Source organism: Macaca nemestrina, chromosome 9 (genome assembly GCF_043159975.1).
Source record: "Macaca nemestrina isolate mMacNem1 chromosome 9, mMacNem.hap1, whole genome shotgun sequence".
In the NCBI taxonomy this organism is placed as follows: Eukaryota; Metazoa; Chordata; class Mammalia; order Primates; family Cercopithecidae; genus Macaca; species Macaca nemestrina.
Genome location: NC_092133.1, coordinates 20,096,454 through 20,120,331, shown reverse-complemented (window position 1 = coordinate 20,120,331; position 23,878 = coordinate 20,096,454). Strand labels below are relative to the sequence as shown.

General features: G+C 47.2%; 1 protein-coding gene across 1 annotated transcript in view; it reads left to right on the top strand.

Moving 5' to 3' along the window:
• LOC105466931 (hyaluronan binding protein 2) overlaps positions 1-23,878 on the top strand; it is a 35,773-nt gene that overhangs the window by 9,249 nt on the left and 2,646 nt on the right. The window contains exons 2-12 of the mRNA XM_011716150.2: positions 5,161-5,197; positions 12,003-12,119; positions 13,605-13,712; positions 14,873-14,989; positions 15,758-15,877; positions 16,368-16,539; positions 18,331-18,428; positions 19,605-19,860; positions 20,939-21,081; positions 21,846-21,980; positions 23,463-23,608. Of these exons, the coding sequence (XP_011714452.1) occupies positions 5,161-5,197; positions 12,003-12,119; positions 13,605-13,712; positions 14,873-14,989; positions 15,758-15,877; positions 16,368-16,539; positions 18,331-18,428; positions 19,605-19,860; positions 20,939-21,081; positions 21,846-21,980; positions 23,463-23,608 (1,449 nt within the window). The remainder of the gene's footprint in view (positions 1-5,160; positions 5,198-12,002; positions 12,120-13,604; positions 13,713-14,872; positions 14,990-15,757; positions 15,878-16,367; positions 16,540-18,330; positions 18,429-19,604; positions 19,861-20,938; positions 21,082-21,845; positions 21,981-23,462; positions 23,609-23,878) is intronic.

Here is a 23,878-nt window from a genome sequence, read left to right as displayed (position 1 = left end):
GCTCAATCTGACTTTTGTACTTTCTCCAGCTGTCACTCAGGCTGAGTAGGCCCTCTCTGTGGCCTGCCAGGCCTAGGCCAGATTAGACAAGCTTGCTTTTTTTTTTCTTTTTTTTTTTTTTTTTTTAAGACAGTCTCACTCTGTCACCCAGGCTGAAGTGCAGTGGCACAATCTCAGCTCACTGCAACCTCCACTTCCCAGGTTCAAGTGATTCTTGTGCCTTAGACACACGAGTAGCTGGGATTACAGGCACCTGCCACCGTGCCTGGCTAATTTTTGTATTTTTAGTAGAGATGGGTTTTTGCCATGTTGGCCAAACTGGTCTCTAACTCCTGGCCTCAAGTGATCTGCCCACCTCGGCCTCCCAAAATGTTGGGATTACAGGCGTGAGCCACCGCGCCCAGCCCACAGATAGGTCTTTTTATAAAGTGTTCCAAGAACAGTGCCCCTGATTTTGAACCTAGCTCAACACCTGCCTCTCTTAAGGTTAACGAGCTTTTCTGTTTCTTTCTCCTCCATCCTCGCTTTATTACTGTGTACACGTGGCAGCTTCCTGGTCCCTCACGGCAATAGTGACTAAGAGCAAGGACTCTGATGTGAGACCGACGCTCTCCTGTCCTGGCTCCAGCATTTTCTAGTTAAGTTATTGTAGACAACTTAATATCTGAAAACATCAGTTTTCTCACCTCTAAAATGGACCTAATCATAACACCTAAATTATGAAGTATTGTGTGCAACAAACAAGACAAAATGCACGCAAAATATTTAGCACAGCTGATGGCACATTGTCAGCTCTAAAGGAATGTGAACTGACATCACAGTTTTCTGCTTCTTAGTTATCTCTTCCTCCTACTCTTGCATCGATCTTTCTCTTTGGATGTGCAAGTCCCAGGAGTAAGGGTTCTTCTTTCCTTGTCTCTGGGGTAAGAGTTAAGGGAATGATGGAATGAAAGGAGGCAAATACTGTGTCCACCCTTCCCACCTGCCATCATCCAGGTTAGTTTCAGGGATCCGGATACAGGCATAAGTAATCCACTATCAGCCGGGACTTTCCCATATGGTCCCCAAATATCCAGCCCGTGCTGGGGCTACCCGTTTCCACATTGCACCACGGCCCCTCTCTGTGGGTGGACACTGTGGGTCACAAAATGAGTGACTTGCTTCAGATTCCCGAGACCCCCTGACAGGCAGCCCAAGCCGCACATCAGCTTCAGGCTCCCTGAGAGCCCAGCCCAGGAAGTCTCGGCTTTCTTTTTGTTTGGTTTCCCTCCGAGCGCCAGCTCCTAGGAAGGACACGTCTGCCACCTGCTGGCTGTAGGTAGCATGGCACCCGGCTGTTCCTCAGGCTCCAGCTGGAGCCAGGATGTGCAACGCTGGCCCAGGTGCAGATCCTGGAGGGCCCTTCCATGCTGGACCTTGAGGAAGGATGTCCCTCAAAGTCTTCTGCCCACTTCTTAGGGCATGGCCCATCCTATGCAGTTCAAAGAGAAGAATTTGTAGGGAATCTCCTCAGGACTGGGTGGAGACAGGTCTAGACAGACAGGCCCTGCCCTGAGAAAGGCACAGCAGGGAGAAAGGACCAGGACTAAGGCCCAGATGACTGGAGGTGATGAGGGTGAGATTGAAGGAGGGGTAACCTTTGTCCTTGAGGTCTTAGTGTATTAGTCCATTCTCATGCTGCTAATAAAGACATACCCGAGACTGGGTAATTTATAAAGAAAAAGAGGTTTAATAGACTCACAGTTCCACATGGCTGGGGAGGCCTCACAATCATGGCAGAAGGTAAAAGACACGTCTTACATGGTGGCAGGCAAGACAGTGTGTGCAGGGGAACTGCCCTGTATAAAACCATCAGATCTCATAAGACTTAATTACTATCATGAGAACAGCATGGGAAAAACATGCCCCCATGATTCAATTACCTCCCACGTGGTCCCTCCCATGACACATGGGGATTATGGGAGCTACGGTTCAAGATAAGATTTGGGTGGAGACACAGCCAAACCATATTAGGGTCCCCTCATGGCACCTCTCTGGCACTCACCCCCCAGAGACACCCATCTCTGCCAATCCTTGTTCAAGCACCCTAGGTCCAGGAGCACCCCTAAGGCCTGAGCTGCCCTTCCTCTGCCGGGCCTCCCCAGTACCAACCCCCACCCTCAGCCCCAAAACAGAACACCTGTCCCATCTCACTGCCTGCAGAAACAGGGTGTGGGGGAGGTGGTTAGCCAGGAAGTCATTGGACAGAGGCACAGTCCCAGATAACAAATGGCCTCTCTTCCTTTCCCCTCACCAACATGTTATTTTGTAATTTTTCAAACCTACAGGAAAGTGGGAAGAATCATGCAATGAATATTCTTCATCCAGATAGATGCCACAATTGTTAAAATGTCATTATAGTTGCTGTGTCTCTCATTCTCCTGTGTGTGTATATAGTTGTTTTCTTTGTCTGTTTGTTTGCTGAATCATTTGCAAGTAAATTGCAGATATCACTCTAAATACTTCACCAAGCGTCTGTCTTTTTTTTTTTTTTTTTTTTTTTTTTTTCAGACAGAGTCTCTCTCTGTCACCCAGGCTGGAGTGCAGTGGCACAATCTCAGCTCACTGCAAGCTCCGCCTCCCAGGTTCACGCCATTCTCCTGCCTCAGCTTCCCAAGTAGCTGGGACTACAGGCTCCCGCCACCACGCCCGGCTAATTTTTTGTATTTTTAGTGGAGACGGGGTTTTACTGTTAGCCAGGATGGTCTTGATCTCCTGACCTCGTGATCTGCCCACCTCAGCCTCCCAATGTGCTGGGATTACAGGCATGAGCCACCGCACCTGGCCACCGTCTCTTAAGAATAAGTACATTTTCCTACAGAACTGCAATGCCATTGTTTACTCTCAAGAAAGTCAACATTGACACAGTAATACTGTCTAATATGTCTATATTAAAATTTCCCATTTGTTTCAGTGTCTTGGTCCATTTTGTGTTGCTACGAAGGAATACCTGAGCCTGGGTGACGTATTTTTTTTTAAAAGAGGTTTATTTGGCTTGGATTTCTGAGGGCTGGAAAGTCCAGGATTGGGCAGCTGCTTTTGGAAAGGGCCTCAAGCTGCCTCCACTCATGGCAGAAGGGAAAGGGGAGCCAGTGTGCAGAGATCACATGGCAAGAGGGGAAGCAAGAGGGAGAGGTGGAGGTGCCAGGCTCTTTTTAACAACCAGCTCGCCTAGGAACTAATAGAGTGAAATCTTGCTTACCCTGAGGGAGAACACTAATCCATTCGTAATGGATCCACCCCTATGACCCAACATTGAGGCCCCACCTCCAACACTGGGGATCAAATTTCAGCATGAGGTTTGGAGAGGACAAATATCCAAGTCAGCACAAACCACAGCACTCAATGTCCTTTTTGCCATTGTTTTTAAAGCCGGGATCCAATTAAGAGTCACACACTGCATTTCGTTGCCATGTCCTTTACTAAAAATACAGTCTTCCCATCTTTTTTTGTCTTTTATGGTGTTGGCATTTTGCTGGAGGCTAGGCTAGGAGTTTTGTAGAATGTCCTGCAATTTGAACCTCATAATTTGGATCTGTCATGTTCCTCATGAATAAATTCAGGGTAAGCATTTTTGCCAAGAATACTATCTGTTGATATTGTACATCCTCAGTACATCGTATTCGGATGCATTATTCTTTTTATTTTTCTTTCCTAATTTATCATCCACCTACTTCCCAAAATCATGTAACGAAGACTACAGTAAAACAGAAAATTAGAAATTCTGCAGAGGGTAGAAGCAGCAAATATACCAAACTGCCTAGCTTGATGTATCTCATTGATCTCAGCTTTCTGGCAGCCAAGACCCAAAGGGAAAGCTGTCTGGTGGTAGAACTCTCATTTCTTTAAATCAGGGTTCAGCAAACTTTGTTTGTGAAGTGTCAGATAATAAATATTTGGGGTCGTACTTTCTCTCTACAAAAGCAGCCATAAACAAACAGGCATGGTTGTTTTCCAGTAAAACTTTATTTACAAAAACACAACTGCTAGACTTGGTCCAAGAGCCCTTTTTTGCTGCCCCCTGATGAAAGTGGAAGAGCGTCCTCCAGGTATTAAATGAGTAAAACTTTCTTTTCCGGGCTGAGTACTGTGTATTAAAGGAGCTCTTTATATCATTATTTATTTATTCAGCAAATCTTTTTGAGGAATGCCACGTGCCAAGCTCTATGCTAGGTATGGGGTAATACATCAACGACAAAACAGATAAAATCCCTGCCTTTCTGGAGGACAGAGTCTGATGTGAGAGACAGGTGACATGAAAATAAATAAATGTAAAGCTATGCACTGCAATAAGGATCATGGAGGGAATGAACAAGTGCAGTGGCAGAACAATGGGGAAGGGAAATGTCATATTGATGGGATATTTCAGGCAAGATGACGTTTAAACTGAGACCTAGCCAAGGTCATGGAGGAGGGCTTCCAGGCAGCAACAATTGCCAAGGCCCTGAGGTGGGAGGAGTTTAGCTTGTGCCATTTTGAAGCCAGGTGTGGCCTAAGCTTAGTAAGGGGCAATGGGAGGGAGGGGTATGGGAGGAGGTTTGTAGATCATGGCAGGTGTTTGCATTCTATTCTAAGAAAAATGGGAAGCCACTGGAGAGTTTTAAGCATCTGTTCATCCCCAAATCCCCAGGAACTGTCACCTGAAGAAATCACCTAGATTTCAGCACGAATTCCAAATCCTACCACAGCTACGTGACCTCCAAGTCCAAAGTTTCTCATCTGTAAACAAGGCTGGTGCAAGCCTCTTCATAGCACTGTTATAAGGATGAAATGCAGCAATGCGTATCAGGCAGGGAGTAGATGAAACTCACTGCAACTGACGAGCACTCCAGTACCTGGGCAGCCGTGTTCCAAAGCAAGGACAGGGGCAGACAAGCAACACGACCCCCTGCTGTGGAGAAGGACAATGCTTCAGGGCTCAGCGTGCATAGGTGGTGGTGGGGGGGCGTGTATCTTCAAACAGACCCCATCCCCCTCCCTTCAACCTCCATCCCAGCCACAACCATCAGAAAGCACACAGTGCACCTGCACCCCGTACGGTCTCCCCTGGCTGACACCTGAGGATCACGCCCGGCCGAGCCCCGTCTCAACGCTGATCTGCTGTGTTGTTTTGTTTTTCAGTTCTCCCTGATGTCTTTATTGGAAAGCCTGGACCCAGGTGAGTGCGCTGATCTCCTGGGGGCTTCCCACCAATCCCAGGCTGGTTCTGGGCTGGAGAAAAAGAGGCCTAAGTATGGAAGTGTTGGAGGGACCCCAGGGTTCAACTGGTTCCAGGGTGTCACAGGCACCTTTGAGAACTTGCCCTCAAAATGTGTGCACCCGTAATGCTTCACACAATTTTGAATTTCCTGTGGACACCACTGAGCACCAGCTCAGAGTCCCAAGGGAAATACTGCCTACGTAGTTAAAACCCTTGATTTTATAAAGAAACCGAGGCCCAGAGAGGGGACGCAACTTACTCCTGGCCACACAGTGAATTGGAGGCTAAAATGAGGTGAAAGGCCAAGGCAAAGCAAGGGTGAGATGGAACAATGCCTGGCTCTAGGCAGGCCAGCCCTGTGCCACACCCATCCGCTCCACCTCTTTCTGTGGAAGGACGGCCTCCAGGCTGACCTGGCCTGGTGATACCCTCTCACCAGCACCTCTGCCATTGTCCCCTCTGCCCAAATGGTTTGCTTCCTCAGGTTGAACGCGTCTACCACCCGGCGGGTCCTGTATCTTCACACAGGCTCTCTGTCTCACAGACTCGCTCTCCTATCGTCTCCCTTTCCTGTGTCCTCAGCTTTGTGCCCACAGCGTGCACAGGCTAGGCAGGGCCACCCCTTCCACATCATCCACTCCTGGTCCTTTGGCTCTGGGTTCGAGTGTGCCTTTGCAGTGCTGAGCCCCGGGGGAGAAAATTCTGCTCACCACTCCATCTGGCCAGAGGCCAACATCCCCACTGGTAGAGATACAGGCTGGTCACCCACGGAGCGCCATAGCCAGGCAGACAACACACAGAGGCTGTGGCCACAGCTGAACCTTGAATCAAGGATTTATTTGGCACAAAGATAGCAGTAACTGGGCCAAATTCAGTTTGACAGTCAATATTCTCCAGCAGCAAACCCCTGGATGGGCAGAAAGATAAGGCCAGGTCTTCGTTCTGTCCCAGGTGCTCAGCGGATATTTGTGGAGTTGAGGAGAAATGTATATGGGCATGGCGTGTGGGGTTTTGAGAAAATCTGTGTCTTTCCCCAACACAAAGGCTATTCAATGACACATAGTTCAGTTCCTCCGAAGGCACGTATTTCGGAGAGTTATCCCCTAGCTGACGGCCACACCACCACCCACGCAAGGAGTCCAGGGAGGAGCTGAGACCAAGGGGCTGGAAGGGTGGCCTCTTCCCCAGCCTTGAGCACAAACTGCCCAGGCACCACGGAAGGGGATCTTTGGGTCTGATTTTCAGGGATACTGGGCTGTAGAAGCTATGGGGTGACACGGTGGAAGAGAAAGAAGCGCAGAAGACTCAAAGGCCCCTGACTTTACTGCCAGCTGCCAGAAGATTTAAGAGACATCTTCAGTGAGTTCATGACACCCTGGAATTGTGCAGTGAACAACTCGAACAACTGTAAGCAGTGGCCCTACTGAACAGAGACCACGGAAAGGGAGTGGAGTTAGCCTATGTGCCCATAGATTTATAGCTTTAATCAAACAGACTGGGAGCCACAGGGTCAGATTTGATCTGCCAACAGGAAGAACTTTCTCACCATCAGAGGTGTCCAGAAATCTGAATGGACCATTGGTTTCTCAGGAGGTAATGAGTTTCCCATCACTGGAGACTTTTAAAGCACAGGCTGAAAAACCACTTATAGGGAGTGAAGAGTATTGAATTTAGCTCTCAAGAGACTGGGCCCTACAAGAACTCTGCCAACAGCTTCAGACAGTTTGGTGTATGAATGAACGGACCCCGAAGCAGACTGCTCCTGGGATCCAGAGTCCATCTCGAGGTGTCATAGCCTCCGAGGAATGGGCTGAGATGTAGATGTTGGGCCTTTTTGCAAAGAGGAGATTCAGGTTAAAAACATCCCTGTTCAGTATCTGACTTAACCTTTCAAAAGGGTTGTGCTTTGATGGTATTTGTCAGCTCCCTGCTGCCTCTAGACAATAGTGTGGCGAAGGAGACTCCATGCTCGTGCCCATGGACAAGCTGCTTCTTTGGTTGGTCTCGCTGGAGACAGCGCACGGTGAGGGCCTTGCTGGAGCAGAAGGTGCCCAGTCCACAGTCCCCAATGGGTGGTGGAGGAGGTAGCCAGCAAACAGCACAACTGCCCATCTCCCCAAAGCAGGTGCCACGACAGCCAGCAGGCCTGTGGAAATGCCTCTTCAAAGCTGGCTTGGCTCTGCCCAGCAATGCAGGCTGAGCCCATCCATCAGCTGTCCTACTGCCTGCCAGCGAGAGTCTCTGCTGGGCCTGCCCCGCCAGCCAGATTGGAAGCGTCAAATGCAGGCCGACAGGGCTGGGGTTTGGAGGAGGCCCTCAGAGGAGCCGTCTGTGCCACAGTGATGGATGACGCCAACAGGGGTGACATTCCGGGGAGTTTGATTCCGTTCCACACATCTGGCAAGCTCCTTAACCAGAGCAGCTGCAAAACCCCCATCGCAGGAACTCTGAGCATTTTCTGAGAGACCCCGAACGTGGACAGAGTTAATCCTGGTCAAGGGACCCAGAACATGAGCTTAAGAAGGTTTCCCAATGCATGTTACTTCCTGAAAGCTAAAACCCATGGAGTTTCATGAAACCCAAACCTATAAGAGGTTCCAGGATCATAAAAAGGCAAATAAGACTTGGAGTTAGGTAGACCTGGGTTATGATGTCATCTCCTTGGGCCTTCATTTTTCCTTATCTGCAAAATAGGACCTATGCCATAGGGTTGCTTTAGGGTGAAGTAAGATTGTGGGCAACCACATTTATTTAGTTTAGTGTCTGATACTTAGAAAATACTCAGTACATTATAACCTATTATTAGGATAATTTGGCTTAGCTCAGGATACTCTCATGATCCTTCATGATAATTTCTAGAAACAGACTGAAAACTAGACAAACCCACAAGAATTTCTTTTTATTCTTGATAGAAAATGCTCGAACACCTGCCCCTTTCTTTCCCAAAGCTCTTCCCTTTTCTGTAGCCTAGAGAAACTTACAAATAATCTATGTTTAAACCTGAACTGTTTTTCTACAATCTACCAGTGGCACCAAAATGTATGTCAGGCTGCTGTGCCTCTCTCCCCAGGAAAATATGTGGACGAGTTTCTAGATTTCTACAGAGTTCATCAGGTATTTTCTTTGCCAAGTACATTTGACCCATTTCTCACACAGTTTCTTACTGAAATTCCCTATTTGCTCTGCTTTAAGCAGGCACCATCTTTATGGCCAGTAAAGCTGCATGCAGGCCAATCAGAAGGCAGAAAGGCTTGACCACTAAGGGAAAAATAAATCTGTCAATCACATACATTAACTACAGGTAGGGCTTTGTGCTGGGCACTCTGGGGCTAAAAGAGGAATGGAAATGGCCCTTCCTCTTAAGAAACTCTCTAGTTGGAGGAAACAAATAAGATAGACCAAATACCCAAGATAGAGGTGCCATCTGAGATCCAGCTATGACACTTAAAACTCTCCAGCCAACTGGGCCACAGAGGAATGCTCTTGTATCTAAAATTCTCAGCCCATTAGCAATCTAATATCAATCAAGTCCTGTGTGTCAGTTTGTTATTATTGCATAATACACTACCCCAGACTTAGTAGCTTAAACCACTGACCATGTATTTAGGTCACAATTCTTTGGGTTGACAATCTTGGCTGGGTTCAGCTGGGCAGTTCTTCTGGGCTGCGTCAGGCTCAGTTGATCCTGACTGGGCTTGCTCATGTGTCTGCAGAAGCTGGCAGATTGGCTGGCATCTTATCTTGCTGAATATTGACTGGGCTTTCTTATGTGTCTGAGGCCTCAGCTAGGACCACTAGGCCAGCTGTTGTCCACGTGTTCTCATACGCTCTTGCAGAATAGGCCGAACTGTTCACATGGCAGTCACATGGGTCCAGGATCCGGAGAGAGAGAGAGAGTCAAGAGAGAGCAAGACTTCTTGGGGCCCAGGCTCTGAGCTGGCACACCATCCTTCCATCACACATGCTATTGGCCAAAGCATGTCCTAAGGCCAACCCAGAACCAAGGGCAGGGAAACTGACTCAATCTCTTGGTGGGAGAAACTGAAAAGTCACATTGCAAAGGGTATGGGTACAGGGAGGGGTGGATAATCAAGGGCTATTTTTGTCGTCAGATTGGCTCATACCAAGGCAGAGTTTCACTGTGGAACTTGAGGGCACCAGGCCTAGACTTGGTCACTTCTAGTTCCCTCACCTCTTCACTGCTCTTTAGTCTCCTTCCTTAGCTGGCTTTCATCCCCTACCCAACCTTGACTGGAGGCTTCCTTGAGGACAAGGTCACATCCTACTCTTATTTGTATAACTCTCCACCATTCCCAATGCCATCCTGCACCTGGCATAACACTTGGTCCATTGTAGGTTCACAAGACAAGTTACTTATGCAGACAATAGGATTAAGTGCCAACATAATGGGAAAGACAAAATAAGGTTTAAGCCTGGAAGTGGAGAAACCCTCCCAGATGATGCTCTGATAAAGCACCTTCAAATCACATGGCAGCCCATCCCAAATGGAAAGGATCTTGGTGACTTTCCTTGCATATCCACCGGCTAGTTGGCTTCTTCCACCCTGGCTATCTGGGGCCACTGAACTCTGCTGGCTCTATCCATCTCCACTGAGGCCCACTAGAGAATAGGAAGCCTTTCTTAGCAGGAATATGATTCAAAGCCTATGTATTTTATTTCTTCTTTGGCTTCACTGAGAGGTGAGCAGACCTTGTTAATAGGTCTGGATTCAAGTCAAAATCCTCTAACAGACATTTCATTCACCCCTCGTCACCTGGAAAAGTCACACCATACCATCTACATTAGAATCTTCCCCATTTCTAAATATCTGCAAAAGAAGTAATTCTTAATGGCCTTGTCAAGATTAGCCGATCTGACTGCCAACCTGTGGGAGAGATGGGAGAAATTACAGAAGCAACCTAAAGGACACTTATCTATAAATGCCTGTTGGAAAAACAAAAATAAACTCTCCAAAGAAAAAGAAATAACTAAGCAATGCAATCATCTCATTACCAAACCCCATTGTCTCTCCTAAATGTCAGTTTGAAATCTTTCATGTCAAACTCAGAAAAACATTGTTTTTTCTCACTTTCTCCCTCTCTTTCTCTGCTTTATCATGCTAGATGGAGGAAAACTTTATTTGCTCCAGGAAGACAATGGCCTTATCTTCAACCTGGATCCTCAGCCCTAAAAAGGTGGCCTCCCCTGGGAGCATTTTCATAGTGGGGAAAAGCAGTTCGGGAGAAATAATGAGCAAGCCAAGGGAGTCTTGACTTGACACTGTGATAAATGAGGTGAAACTTTGGCAAGAAACCAGTGTTGGCGTATTCAAAAAAGAAATAAAAAGCTAGTTCCATTTTAATGGGAAATATAAAACAGCCATTGTGCAAAAGTCGATTTTTCAAAAGCCAGAGAGATAAAGACTCTAACAGAATGACTGAGAGACGAGTAAGATAATGTGGTTGATAATCAGGCTTAGGTAAAGTGCCATCCTCCAAGCCATCAGCTGGCTCCGTAGGAGTGCCTTTTCAAGTCAGCTATCTGCATTTGCTCCCGCCTCATTATCATATGCATCTCTGGACAGCTTCCTTGCAGCTTCAACTTGCCGACTTGCCATACTCCCGCCAGCTGGAGAGAGCAAAGTCAACCTGACTTTCTTCAAATCCCAAACTTCCACGGACCTACCAGCCACAGAGCTACCAGGATCTCCCCACAAGGCCCCAGAGAGCAAAGAGCTTGCGTCCAGCTAACCTTACACATACCTGTTTTTTCCCCAATGACCAGTCTAGTGTAAGGTTTACAACCATAGGCAAGATCCATAAACTTTTACAAGGTTATCCGTGGGAAATTCCTAATGGGCAGGCTGGATACTCAATGGGGATGGTGGGACACATTTTCCCAAGGGTAAGTGTGGGAGTATCCGAGGCCATGTAAGGCACCAGTTGAAACAGTTGAGTGCTGCAGTTGAACTAGTGAGATTTAGGGGTTACATGGAGACAAACTGCCATAGTTCATATCCTGCCCTTTAGTAGCTATGTGACCTTGGCCGAGTTACTCAATATCTGTCAGCCTCAGGTTTCTCAACTCAGAGTGAACAATACACCTCCTAGATTTTTATGAAAATGAAGTTAGATGGTGCATGTGAAGTGCTTAGCACAGGGCATGGTACATAGTAAAGGCTCAATAAATGTTATCTGTTAAAATGACTCTGTAGATACTGCTTGGGAGTAGTTTGATGCCATGATCAAAAGGAAAATGATGAGTTTTCTTTGATTTCATTCAACTTGGTGACAAATGAAGTCCCATCAAGAAATATTATTCACAGGATAAGCCAACCAGGCACTCAAGTATAGTGTAATCTGACCCCGGGCAGACCCCATGTAAGACCCTGTAGATGTGCTAGGTCCCAGTCCTCTTCCTGCTGTTCAAAGATGAGAAAACCAAGACTCGATAATACAGTTGGCTTATCCAAGGTCAAGGGAGTAGAAAGCTGGGACTTGGCTTCTTCTCTTCACTTCCAATCAGGTGCTCATGACCCTGCTAAATGTCAACACCACCTTGCCTGGTCATAACATCCCCCAAGTGAAAAGATGCAAAGCCTGAGCCCTCCTTTCCACTCCCCTCACTGTGCAGAACTGGAGAGACACATGATTCCTCCTGCAGGACTTTGAATTCTTTGGGGAAAAGGTGTCCAACTAAATAAAATGCTGACCTATTTAAGTAGAATGATTAGGATTTCTTCTGTCCTGTTACCACCGTGCAGACTGGACCCCTGACCAGTATGACTACAGCTACGAGGATTATAATCCGGAAGAGAATACCAGTAGCACACTTACCCACCCTGAGAATCCTGACTGGTACTACACTGAGGACCAGGCCGGTAGGTACCAAATCTCTTTCAGGGACTCTCCAGGGAGAAGGACAGAGGGGAGTGTACATGGAACCACATGCAAGAGCCTCTCTCTCCTCCTCTCTGACCAGCATTGTAAAATAGCTATGGAAAAAATTATGTGGACTGGCTTTTTTTTTCTGTTAGATTCATATGCTGTGAGGACTGGGGAGGTTCTTAGAGAACATCTCCCCTACCGTCAAATGGCAGATGAGGTAAGTGAGGCTAAGAGAGGAGCTGACTTGGCCAAGGTCATGCAGCAATTTAATGTAGCATTGTCCAGGTTTCCTGATGCTGTGAATAGCAGCTGTGTTCAAAATCATTCCCATAGCTTAGATTACAGGTCAGACCCTCAGAATGCAGGAAGTCCATGTCAGCCTTGAGCACCAGACTGTAGCATGTACACATTCAGCTTTGGGACTTTCCTTCCCTCCTGCCTTTGCCAGGACTTTTCCTTCCCCTTCAACTTTTTCTTTCTCCCTTCACTCTTTAGAAGCTTTCCACAGTTGTTAGATTGTGTGTGTGTGTGCATGTGTGTGTGTGTATTCACACACACATGCTCCTACCACACTTGTTTTTATTTTTGTGGCTTCTTAACCCCAGCAATGGGACAGAAAAGAAAATAAGAAGCTGGGTCCAAGCAATGCCATGTGACTAAACGAGGAGAAGGAATGGAAAGCACTTAGCAGCTGGAATAAAAGCTGTGTAACTGTGCAAAGTGGCCTGGAAGGCAGGGCCAAGATACAGGGCATGGGGGAACATCAGAAGGGACCATCAAAACAAGAGCAGGGCCCAGGGATCCTAGTTCCTGAACCAAAGAACAATGTGTGTGAACAGAAGGATAAAGAATTCCCCAAGGGAAGATCCATTCAGACAACCATGAAAGCCACAGGCACAGATGAAATATGACAAAATCTAACTGAACAAGTAGTTGAAGAAAGATGAAGGCCACTGGGTCATTTCCTCCTCGCCGCCAATTCTTCTGTCACCCTCTTGCCTTTGGTCTTCTCTCCTGATGTTCAGAAAGCTTGCGTTTCATTAGGGGTGGGTTTTCTTTCCCCACTCCTGACCTCCACCCCTGGGCACTGGAAGTAGGGGAGGTCTTCAGGCTTGTGAAATACCTTCAGCATCAGAGACAGACCCTGTGGCACTCCCAGCAAGACTGGGAGGAGAAAAACACTGATGAGGGAAAAGGGGAGTTTCTCAATGAGAAAGGCCCCGTCCAAAGCCAGGCCGAGGGGAGACAGTCGTGGTTCCTTCTCGCCTCTCTTCTCACTAACCTGAATCCCTTTCTCTGGTCAGGTGACTGCAATTTTCCTTGCTGTTTAAGGACAATGTATGTTTTCCTGCTTTCCCCAGTTTCTGGTTTGGTAGTTACTCTCTCATTTGGGGCAGGAGACTGAAATTAGATGAAAAAGTGGGGGGCTTCTCACCTGCCATTCCTTACCGGCATTGCCTTCTTGTCATGTGTCTTAGATCCGTGCCAGCCCAACCCCTGTGAACACGGTGGGGACTGCCTCGTTCACGGGAGGACCTTCACGTGCAGCTGCCTGGCCCCTTTCTCTGGGAATAAGTGTCAGAAAGGTGGGTGCATCATCACTAGATCCACTCTTTCCTCTGAGTTAAACAAGAAGTGGTCCTTTCTGTGTGAGAAATCACTGTGTGATGCCATGGAAAGGATTATAACTGCAAATACTGTATCATGCATAGTGGATTCCTCTGCAGGGTCCCAGGCGGCCTCTCACTGGATCCTCACCCCTGCACTGTGAGATGGAACTAGTACATCCATTCTCCAGATGGGAAGATTGAGGGTGAGAGGGGATAAGAGCTGGACTCTAACCAAGATGTATTCCAAACTCAGGACTTCGTGCTTAGAGTGTTTCGTCTAACTGCAGCAGAGCACTGTTGTCCTCAAATGGGAGAGCAGGGAGGATCTCAGGGCACATGAGACCCAACCCAGTCAGAGAAAGGGAACCCAGAGAGTGAGGGCATTTGATCAAGGTCACACAGCTAGCTAAGTGTAGAGCAGAAATTAGAGCCCTCGTGCCTGACTTCTGGACCATGCTCTTTCATTCTGCCATCCTCACTGTATCTGCTGTTAGTGAACTCTTGTGGGCATAACATGAGGCCGTGGAATAAAGCTTCAAGAATAGGACTCCTAGGGGCTAATTGTACCCCTAGAGAAAATCTGGATTCAGGCTGCTCTAGCAACCATCTTACTTGGTGGAGGGCAAAGGGGGTCTTAGGTGTACGTATGGCTTTGTGGTTGACTTCTTCCCTTGGTGCCCTCTTCACTTATTCTTTTCATTTTCAATCCTGCAATTTCTTCAATAAATTTTTCAGGATGGTTGAGAATATCGAGTATAAACACAGTGTCTGGGCTTACTCAACTTCTCAGAAAAGTAACAAAACTGTAAAAGGACTCTGAAGTTAGCTAGAAAATGGAGAGACTAAAATGGCAGCTCTGTTTGTTGAAGGTGTAACAATTATCAAAGTTTTTATTAAGATAGAAAAATTAAGACTATGGGCACAGGAAACAACGTGGGAGACAATCCGCCATGACCCCAAAATTAGACAGAAGCCTTGTCCTGGCGTACCCTAGTGTTTCAGGACCACGGACAAGGCTACAAACCCTGTCAGTCACCCCACCCCAAACATCGTATTGTACATGTATCCCTCTAAGGAAAATGTGCCCCAAAGAGTGTCTTATGTTTTGACCCCACTTCTCTATGGATCTCCTACAGTGCAAAACACATGCAAGGACAACCCATGTGGCCGGGGCCAATGTCTCATTACCCAGAGTCCTCCCTACTACCGCTGTGTCTGCAAACACCCTTACACAGGCCCCAGCTGCTCCCAAGGTAAGTGGTGGAGGCCCCTTCGACGCTAGGCTCTCTGTGCCCTATTTTTTACCTGCACCCTTCTGCAAGGAAGGCCAGATGCACCTCATGTTTTTGTGGCAGGCATCCGAGATGGTCCTTTTCCCTAGGATTTCTAAAGATTAATTATTCCTGGATTGACTCAATTCAGTGGGAGTTGACTGGTCTGTGTCCCTTCCCATCCAAAAAGAATCATCTTGAAACTCACTTCTTCCAGGAAGTAGACCCTGATCTATTCCTGAGGGGGACCAAGTAGGGGAATGAATACATATCGAGTCCCTGCTATGAGGCAGGCATTGTCTCAGGAAACATACGATCTCTTTTGCATTCTCCAAAAACACCTCAAGGAAGGGTTTTACAGATGAAGAGCCTGAAATGTAGACAGGTGAACTCATTTGCTCATGGCCACATGGGTATCAGCAGGCAGAGCTCTACCTAGCTCTACCTAGCTCAGACGGGGCCCAGCACTGCTCCAACCATGCTTCTTCGTTTTCTTACTGAGTAACCCATCTACTTAAGTTCACTTAGTCTTGGCCTCCAGCCATATTGCTTCATCCACGTTAGCTCATGTTCTTAAGGCTTCTGTGTACACTTACTAGAGTATCAGTGGATCTGTCTTTCCCCTCTGGTGACCCACCTTTCGTGAAAGGATGGACACCAGTAGAATGCCACCAATGTCTCCTTGTCATCTCAGACGTGGGCTGCAACTCCTTCTGAAGAGCGTTCCTGGCCCCATTCCTTTGTTCACAGTGGTTCCTGTGTGCAGGCCAAACCCCTGCCAGAATAGTGGTACCTGCTCCCGGCATAAGCGGAGATCCAAGTTCACCTGTGCCTGTCCTGACCAGTTCAAGGGGAAATTCTGTGAAATAGGTATGGGTCTCTGCCACCACCTCATCAGGGCCACAAGTGAGGCCTCTGGAACCCTTTTCTCTCTAGGTTTTGTTGCCAGAATGTGGTTCAAATCAAGTTTCCCAAACTCTACTATTGCCTCAGCCTTCTCGCCTAAGGGGATAGGGTGTGTCTGGCTTCTTGTAAAGAAACTAATAAACCGGGGCATAGTGTAGGCAAGTCAAACCACCTGGGCATCCCTAGGCCTTAGCCCACCTTCCATCAGTTCTTGTGTGAGCCAGAATTAAAGAACTAAGCTCCCACACCCTACAACCACTATATTTCATATTTTAAGCAGGATTAAATGTGGGACATTCAACACTTTTTTTTTTTTCTGAAATTTGTGGTGAAATCCCAGGGCGATAAATATGCAGGTCCAGTTCTCTCACCACTTGACATACCCACCAAGCCCTTTTTGGGAGCAGCACGCCAGTGGCTGTTGGTTCTCACATTGCTACCTGCTCTCTCGGAGGTTCTGATGACTGCTATGTTGGCGATGGCTACTCTTACCGAGGGAAAATGAATAGGACAGTCAACCAGCATGCATGCCTTTACTGGAACTCCCACCTCCTCTTGCAGGAGAATTACAACATGTTTATGGAGGATGCTGAAACCCATGGGATTGGGGAGCACAATTTCTGCAGGTAAGTTACCTTATTCATGCTCAGTTGATTTTGGTCACTTATTTTAAAACAGATCACTGAAACTCATCAGCCTCCTTTCTAGGAAGATTTTCTTACTCAGGATAGACGATGTTATGCTGCCATAGTAAACAACTGCCAAATCTCCCTGGCTTAAATACATCAAAGTCTATTTCCGGGTCGGTCACTGTGGTTCATGCCTGTAATCATAGCACAGGCATATGATTTGGAGGCTGAGGCAGGCAGATTGCTTGAGCCCAAGAGTTCGAGACCAGCCTGGACAAAATGGCAAAGCCCCGTCTCTACCAAAAAAAAAAAATAGCTGAATGTGGTGGTCAGCCCCTGCAGCCCCAGCTAATCAGGAGGCTGACATGGGAGGATCATCTGAACCCAGGAGGTCGAGGCTGCAGTGAACCACAGCACTCCAGCCTGGGTGACAAAGTGAGACCCTGTCTCAAAAAAAAAAAAAAAAAAAAAAAAAGAAAAGAAAAGAAAAGAAAAAAAGTCTATTTCTTACTAATGTTCCAAGTATCATGTGGGTTGGTAGTGGTGATGGTAGGGGATTCAGCTCCACAGGGTTACTCAAATACTCCGGATTGGCAAGAAGAGACTGGGTTTTTCACTACTTCAGCCTAGAAGGGACACATCCTCTCCCCACACATACTTTGTTGGTCAGAAATAATCACATGAGCCCACATAACTTCCAGACAGAGACGGAGAAGAGCAAGTGGAATGTCTGTCGAAGGTGATGGTCTCTAACCCAGAGATGTTCAGGCTTTCCCATGTGAGGGTAATGCCACCACTCTCCCTGGTGGTGATCTAGTTTCCTTCTTCCTTTTCTGCTGCCTCCAGGCCGCTCCATTGTCTTCCTGCCACTACCCTTTGTCTAGCCAAGGCCAATGAGTCAGATGAGTTACAGATTAAGGGGAGGAGGTCTTTGTGTGGTTTTGAACTGGCTTCATAAATAAGGATTTTTTTTTCTTTTTTCTTTACTTTTCTTTTTTTTCTTTTGTCACCCAGGCTAGAGTGTAGTGGCACCATCTCAGCTCACTGCAACCTTTGCCTCCCAGGTTCAAGCGATTCTCCAGCCTCAGCCTCCCAAGCAGTTGGGATTACAGGCACACACCACCAGACCTGGCTAATTTTTGTATTTTTAGTAGAGATGGGGTTCACCATCTTGGCCAGCCTGGTCTTGAACTCCTGACCTCATGATCCACCTGCCTTGGCCTCCCAAAGTGCTAGGATTACAAGCATGAGCCACCGCACTTGGCCATGAAGTTTTTTTTTTTGTTTTTGTTTTTTCACAAAACACTAGTACCTTCCACTTTATCTCACCTTGAGCTGTTCCCTTTGTGTAGCTGTCTTTGGGGGTGGCGGGGAGGGGGATCTCTTGGCAGCCTTTCTCAGAGGATTCCCATACACAGAATTCAAAGGCTCAGGCAGAGGAACCCAACTCTCACCATGTTTATGTGATGATTTTACTCTCCTGACGTGGAAAGGTCTTCAACAGGGATCTCATTTCTTTTCCTACGAATAATTTGATACGTCCTGTGGATCTGGCATGAGACTTGGGACTGCTTCCTCGTCCTTGAGATTTTCCTCTGGAAGTCAAGGTTTTGCCAAAAAACTATAAACACCCTTCTGTGCTAAGGTTTTATAACCTGTTGGAGGAATCAAAGAAATGTGGTCCCGGGGGAGCACAAAAGCCTGGCACCTTCTTATGCAAAGGTTCTTTAATAAGATCCAGTGGGTTCACCAAGCCTTGACTCTGAGTTGTTTTGTTTTGTATTTTAGAAACCCAGACGCGGACGAAAAGCCCTGGTGCTTTATCAAAGTTAGCAATGACAAGGTGAATTGGGAATACTGTGATGTCTCAGCCTGCGCAGCCCAAGGTAAAGGTCATGGCTGTTCAGATGCCCAGGGGGTGGGGGGATGGAGATTTGTAGGGAGATGTCCCGGGCACCTGGTCCCTCCCTCACCCCATTCTTCCTCCACACTTGCTTTACCAATTCACAGCCCACTGCCAGCCCAACTGCCCAACCGTCTGCACCCACCAGGATGCCAAGCAGGTCTGGATACCTTTGTGGGTTCAGGTCAGGTAGTCCAACCCTAAACTCATGGTTTCTGACTCCAAATCAGTGCCCTCAACAGATATTTACCCATCTCTTGCTGTTTGCCAGCCACTGTGCTGGGCCCTGGGTGTACAATGGTGATCAAACTGGCTGGGCCCCCATAGCCTCTCAGGATACAAAGCATCCAAATTCCAGCCTCACAGTCTTCCTGGCCATCTGCCCTGGCCCCGCTCTGTGCCCACATCTGGAACAATGTGCCCTTTCACCCTGACCAGTGGGATTCCCTCCCTGAGCAGTTTCACATATGCGCCTCTGATCTTATGGTCGCTCTGTCTATAACGCTCCATCCCATATCTGTTCTTGTGCATATACAACTATTCTTTGAGAACCAACTCAAATATCCCCTTCTCCAGGAAGTCCTCCTTGATTTCTCAAGTAAAATGTTATCTCTGCCTCCTTACAAATCCCAAGGAACTGAACGAGGCACCACCTATACAACATTTACTTCTCTCTCCTTTTGTATCACAGTCATCTGTGCAAATGTTTTATCTCACCTATTCTAGTTCATCTGAATACCCTCCCCTCTACCCTGAAAAAGCCTCCACAATTGTAATTGTGCACTAATAATGAAAGGCACAGTGATCATGCACACTTATAATTGTGGGGCCTTTGTCAATGTGAATACCCAGTGATGGATTTGTATATTTACATAAACATAATGTATGTGTGTACATGTCAATCTTAGGAGTCACATACTTTGAAATGGAAGAAAAAAATCTGCATTGTTAATTCTACAGACTTGCTTTATGTTGCGCAATGTATTCTACAAATATCAACTGTGCACCTACTGTATGCCCACCCTGTGTGCACCGGTGCAGTCTCTCAGCTCTGGACCCCTGCTCAGCTGCTGGGCTCAGAGTCATACCTCTGCCTGAGCCCTGCTGAGGAACTGGAGGGAGGCTGAATGGCACAATTTGTCTTTCTTGTGTCCCACAGACATTGCCTACCCAGAGGAAATCCCCACTGAGCCATCAACCAAGCTTCTGGGGTTTGACTCCTGCGGAAAGACTGAGATAGCAGAGAGGAAGATCAAGAGAATCTATGGAGGCTTTAAGAGCACGGCGGGCAAGCACCCATGGCAGGCATCCCTCCAGTCCTCGCTGCCTCTGACCGTGTCCATGCCCCAGGGCCACTTCTGTGGAGGGGCGCTGATCCACCCCTGCTGGGTGCTCACTGCTGCCCACTGCACCGAGTAGGTGCTGGCTGGGACAGGGACCAGGGTGGCTTGAGTGCCTGGGGGTGCTCTTCCCTTCCCCTCTGAGCAGCGTCTTGGTAGCTCTGGCAGGATTAGGGGTTCTGATCTGTTCAAGGGCAAAAGAATGGCTCCTGAAAGCCAGAGGGAAAATAGCTACCATATCTGGAATGTTTACCGTGGGCACAGCATTTATTAAATGACATTTAATCCTCAAAGCTGTCTGCTGGAGGACAAGCTGAGGAAGGTCAGGGATTTTTATCTGTTTTATTAATTGTGGGATCTCCAGTGTCTTGAGCGTGCCTTCGTACATAGCAAGTGCTGAGGAAATATTTGTGGAGGAAAAGATTGTTATTCCCTTTTTGTAAGTGAGGATCTTGAACCTTGGGATTCTGCCTTTACCTTGCCTAAAGTCGTATGGAAGGTTAAGTGGACAAGTAAGATGGAAATCCCATTCTATCTACTTCTTTGACTTCTTTTGTCCTGCCCTGAACAGAGGAAAGCATGCTCCTCTGTCTGATGCCATCACCAGTGACCCTTCTGAGTCAGGTGTCTTCATCCATGCCTCTTGTGTGCCTTAGAGAGGCAAGTAACTTCTGGGGAGCTGAAGAGTCACCCCCTTCTGAGCTCCCTATGCTCATGGTCAAGGCTGGTCCAACAAAGCCTGGGTTTTGGAGGTGGTCACGAAGGTCTTCCAGTTCACCTTGTAGTAAATGATTTCTCTGAGCTTCTAGGAGGTGCTCCCCAAGAGAGGTCAAGCAGGCAGACATTAGCACCTGCCAATGGATTTTAGAAGACTGGTTCAAGATGGCAATGGCTGTTTCTCTGGAAGGCCTAGGGACAATGGGAGGTCTCCCATGAGAAGTGAGTAAAAGTTATAGCTTACATTTGGAGCTTGCTTCTGTTAATAAAAGCACTTCCCTTACATAATCTTATTTGGATCCCACCACAGCAGAGTCCTGTGAGTGAGACAAGGGTTACAGATGAGGAGGCTGAGTCTGCAGAAGGTCAGATTTGCCAAAGGCCACACAGCTGAGCAGAAGCAGAGCCTTCCTGACCATCTCATTTTCCCTTGCAGCATAAAAACCAGACATCTAAAGGTAGTGCTAGGGGACCAGGACCTGAAGAAAGAAGAATTTCACGAGCAGAGCTTTAGGGTGGAGAAGATATTCAAGTACACCCACTACAATGAAAGAGACGAGATTCCCCACAATGATATTGGCAAGTTCCTCTTTCATGGCTCTCCTGAGGGTCTTGTCCTGGGTGGATTTCTCTATGAACGGAAAGCTGAAGTTTGGTTCTAGTAGGTGCTCTTGATTGTTTTTGGTCCCTGTGGACCCTGTGAAGTCGGGAACGTGTTCCAGAGCTTTTTAGTTTTTGAGGGTATGTGTAAATGTGGATAATGCGCATATGCTCTTAAACTGAGGGCAAGCTATACTAGGAACATTGTGCTATGGAATGGGCTTGGCCTGGAATCCCGGCTTCCCAGCTTTCTCACCAGGAGCCAGCTCACCTCCCTGAGCCCTCTTTTCTTTTCTATGAAATGGAAACACTGATGCGCAATCAGGTGACACAATGTGCATGCAGGCATGCCTGGTCCCTAGCCCCTGGCAGGTGCTCCAGTGCAAATGCAATGACATTCCTAGCTACTGGCTGCTCAGTTCTGTACCCCGTTTCCCTTATCGTGAGGATCCCCCCCCCACCTCTCTCTCCTTCCTCAGTAGCCTTTTTGTCCCTCTAACGGCGTGTTTCTTAAAAAAAATGGATTAAACGTGATTTCAAAGTCAATTATTATTTCTTGACGTGACTCTCGCCCTGAAGTGCTACTCCTTCCCAGGTGGAAGTTCAAAATATGAAATGACCGTGGAAGAAGCTTGTCAGGCATGGCAGGGGCGGTTGGGGCTTTGCTGTGGCCACCTTGAAGCTGGTGCTTCTTTGACAAAGAGGTGACATCACACCCATTTTCTACCTCTCTCTCCACCTAGCATTGCTCAAGTTAAAGCCGGTGGATGGTCACTGTGCTCTGGAATCCAAATACGTGAAGACCGTGTGCTTGCCTGATGGGTCCTTTCCCTCTGGGAGTGAGTGCCACATCTCTGGCTGGGGTGTTACAGAAACAGGTGAGTTGGCCATGCACTCTCCCATGACTTAGGTGAACTACATCAACCAGAGAAGAAAGGCCCAACTCAACTGCCCTTTTGAAGTTGAAATGAGTGTCATATTCAAGATGCATCAACCAAAGAAAGCATCTGCCTCATTGATCAAGATCTGGTTAAATTCCTCCACCTGTAGGGAGCCTTCCCTGATTTTCTCTGATCTCCATATCTGTCCCTGGCCCCTACCCCTAACTACTTGGATTTTACCAAGCATTGACCCTGCATCTATGGAGACCTTTCTCCCTCCCTAGGTAGATTGGAAAGAGGAAAGATCATGGATTTTTGAGTCAGACAGACTAGCATTCAGTTCTTGACTTTGTCATTTGAACAACTGAGTTTTAGTTTCTTAATAATCATACTTACATCCTAGGTTTGCAAGCATGATCACAGGGGATGACAGAATTCTAAAGAGACATTCATTAAGTCAGCCCCTGGAAGATGGGGGTCAGGCCCCATCCATCTCTGTCTGTCTCACAGTACTTTGGTTGGGGTTCTCCACACAGTAGACATTCTATAAAATTGTGTTAAATCCAGCTGTTGATTTGTCTTTAGGATCTGGTCTCATTTTAAAAAGTAACCAAGGATTACTTTCCTCATAGTACTGGCAAGATTATACCCTCTACTAAAAAAAAATCAGAAGAGTATTTCATGTCTTTCCTGAATACTCCAAATATATTACTCTTCCTTCCCAAATCTTGTCCTTAATAATGAATAGCGAGAATTACTTTAAATAAGTCTGCAGAAATTCCACACATCTGAGCACGGTGAAATGTAATATACAACTTTGAGTCTTTTGAGAAAGATGTCTGGCTAATTGGATTTAGGGTCAGCCAGTAAACTCATTTTACAGCCATTTTCATTGTAGTCCATCTGCACTTGTCAACCTCTATTCTGCTCAATATGGTCTGGTCAGCATGGTGATGTCTCAGATGGGAATCTTTTGGAGGCTTAGGTTAGAATTATTTTGCTTTTCATGAACAGGCCTCTAAGATTTTATGTTCAAAGCCAATGAAATGTTTTGATTTATTTCATTTTCTTTACAGGGGAAAATGCCTGCTCTAGGAAGCAGGTAGCCTACTGCACAGGGCACTTCATCCATCCATCCATCCATCCATCCACTAAGAACTGTGCCAGTCCTTTGGTTAGGCCTTGGGGATTTTAAAATGGTTAGGACAGCATCTATTTCCTCCTGAACCTCATGGCCTAGTTGGGGAAAGAGAGGAGGGAATATACTATCTGGTCCATCTGTCATGACCAGCACAGGATTGTAGGTCTGCACTGGCATGTTGAAGGCTAAAGATGAGGCTTTTCTGCTCATCTCCTGGAACAATTCTTCCTTTCTGAGCTGAGAGTTGGTGGGCTTCTCCATGACAGTGTGGTTTCTGCTGGGGTTGGTGCCACCCTGGTCCCCAGAGTAGTACTCTTTTCTCTGCTCCTTCCCCACAGGAAAAGGGTCCCGCCAGCTCCTGGATGCCAAAGTCAAGCTGATCTCCAACACTTTGTGCAACTCCCGGCAACTCTATGATCACATGATTGATGACAGTATGATCTGTGCGGGAAACCTTCAGAAACCTGGGCAAGACACCTGCCAGGTCAGAGACTCCAAGTGGTGCTTGTAGAAGGAGAGACCGGCAGGATGTTTCACTAGGCGGAGGCCCCTTAGAGCCCTGGGCTGGGAGCTGGGTTCAGAGGTTCACCTGTGGTAAAGCTAAGACACAGATGAGCTGTGTCTGCCCCCTGGTCCCCTGGTACATCCTCATCCACATCAACTCAGGATGACTCAGCATAATGACCACAGAGGTCACGTTGCCTGCATTGTCTAATTTAACTCTCACAACACAGTGGTGAAGGTGATATCATGA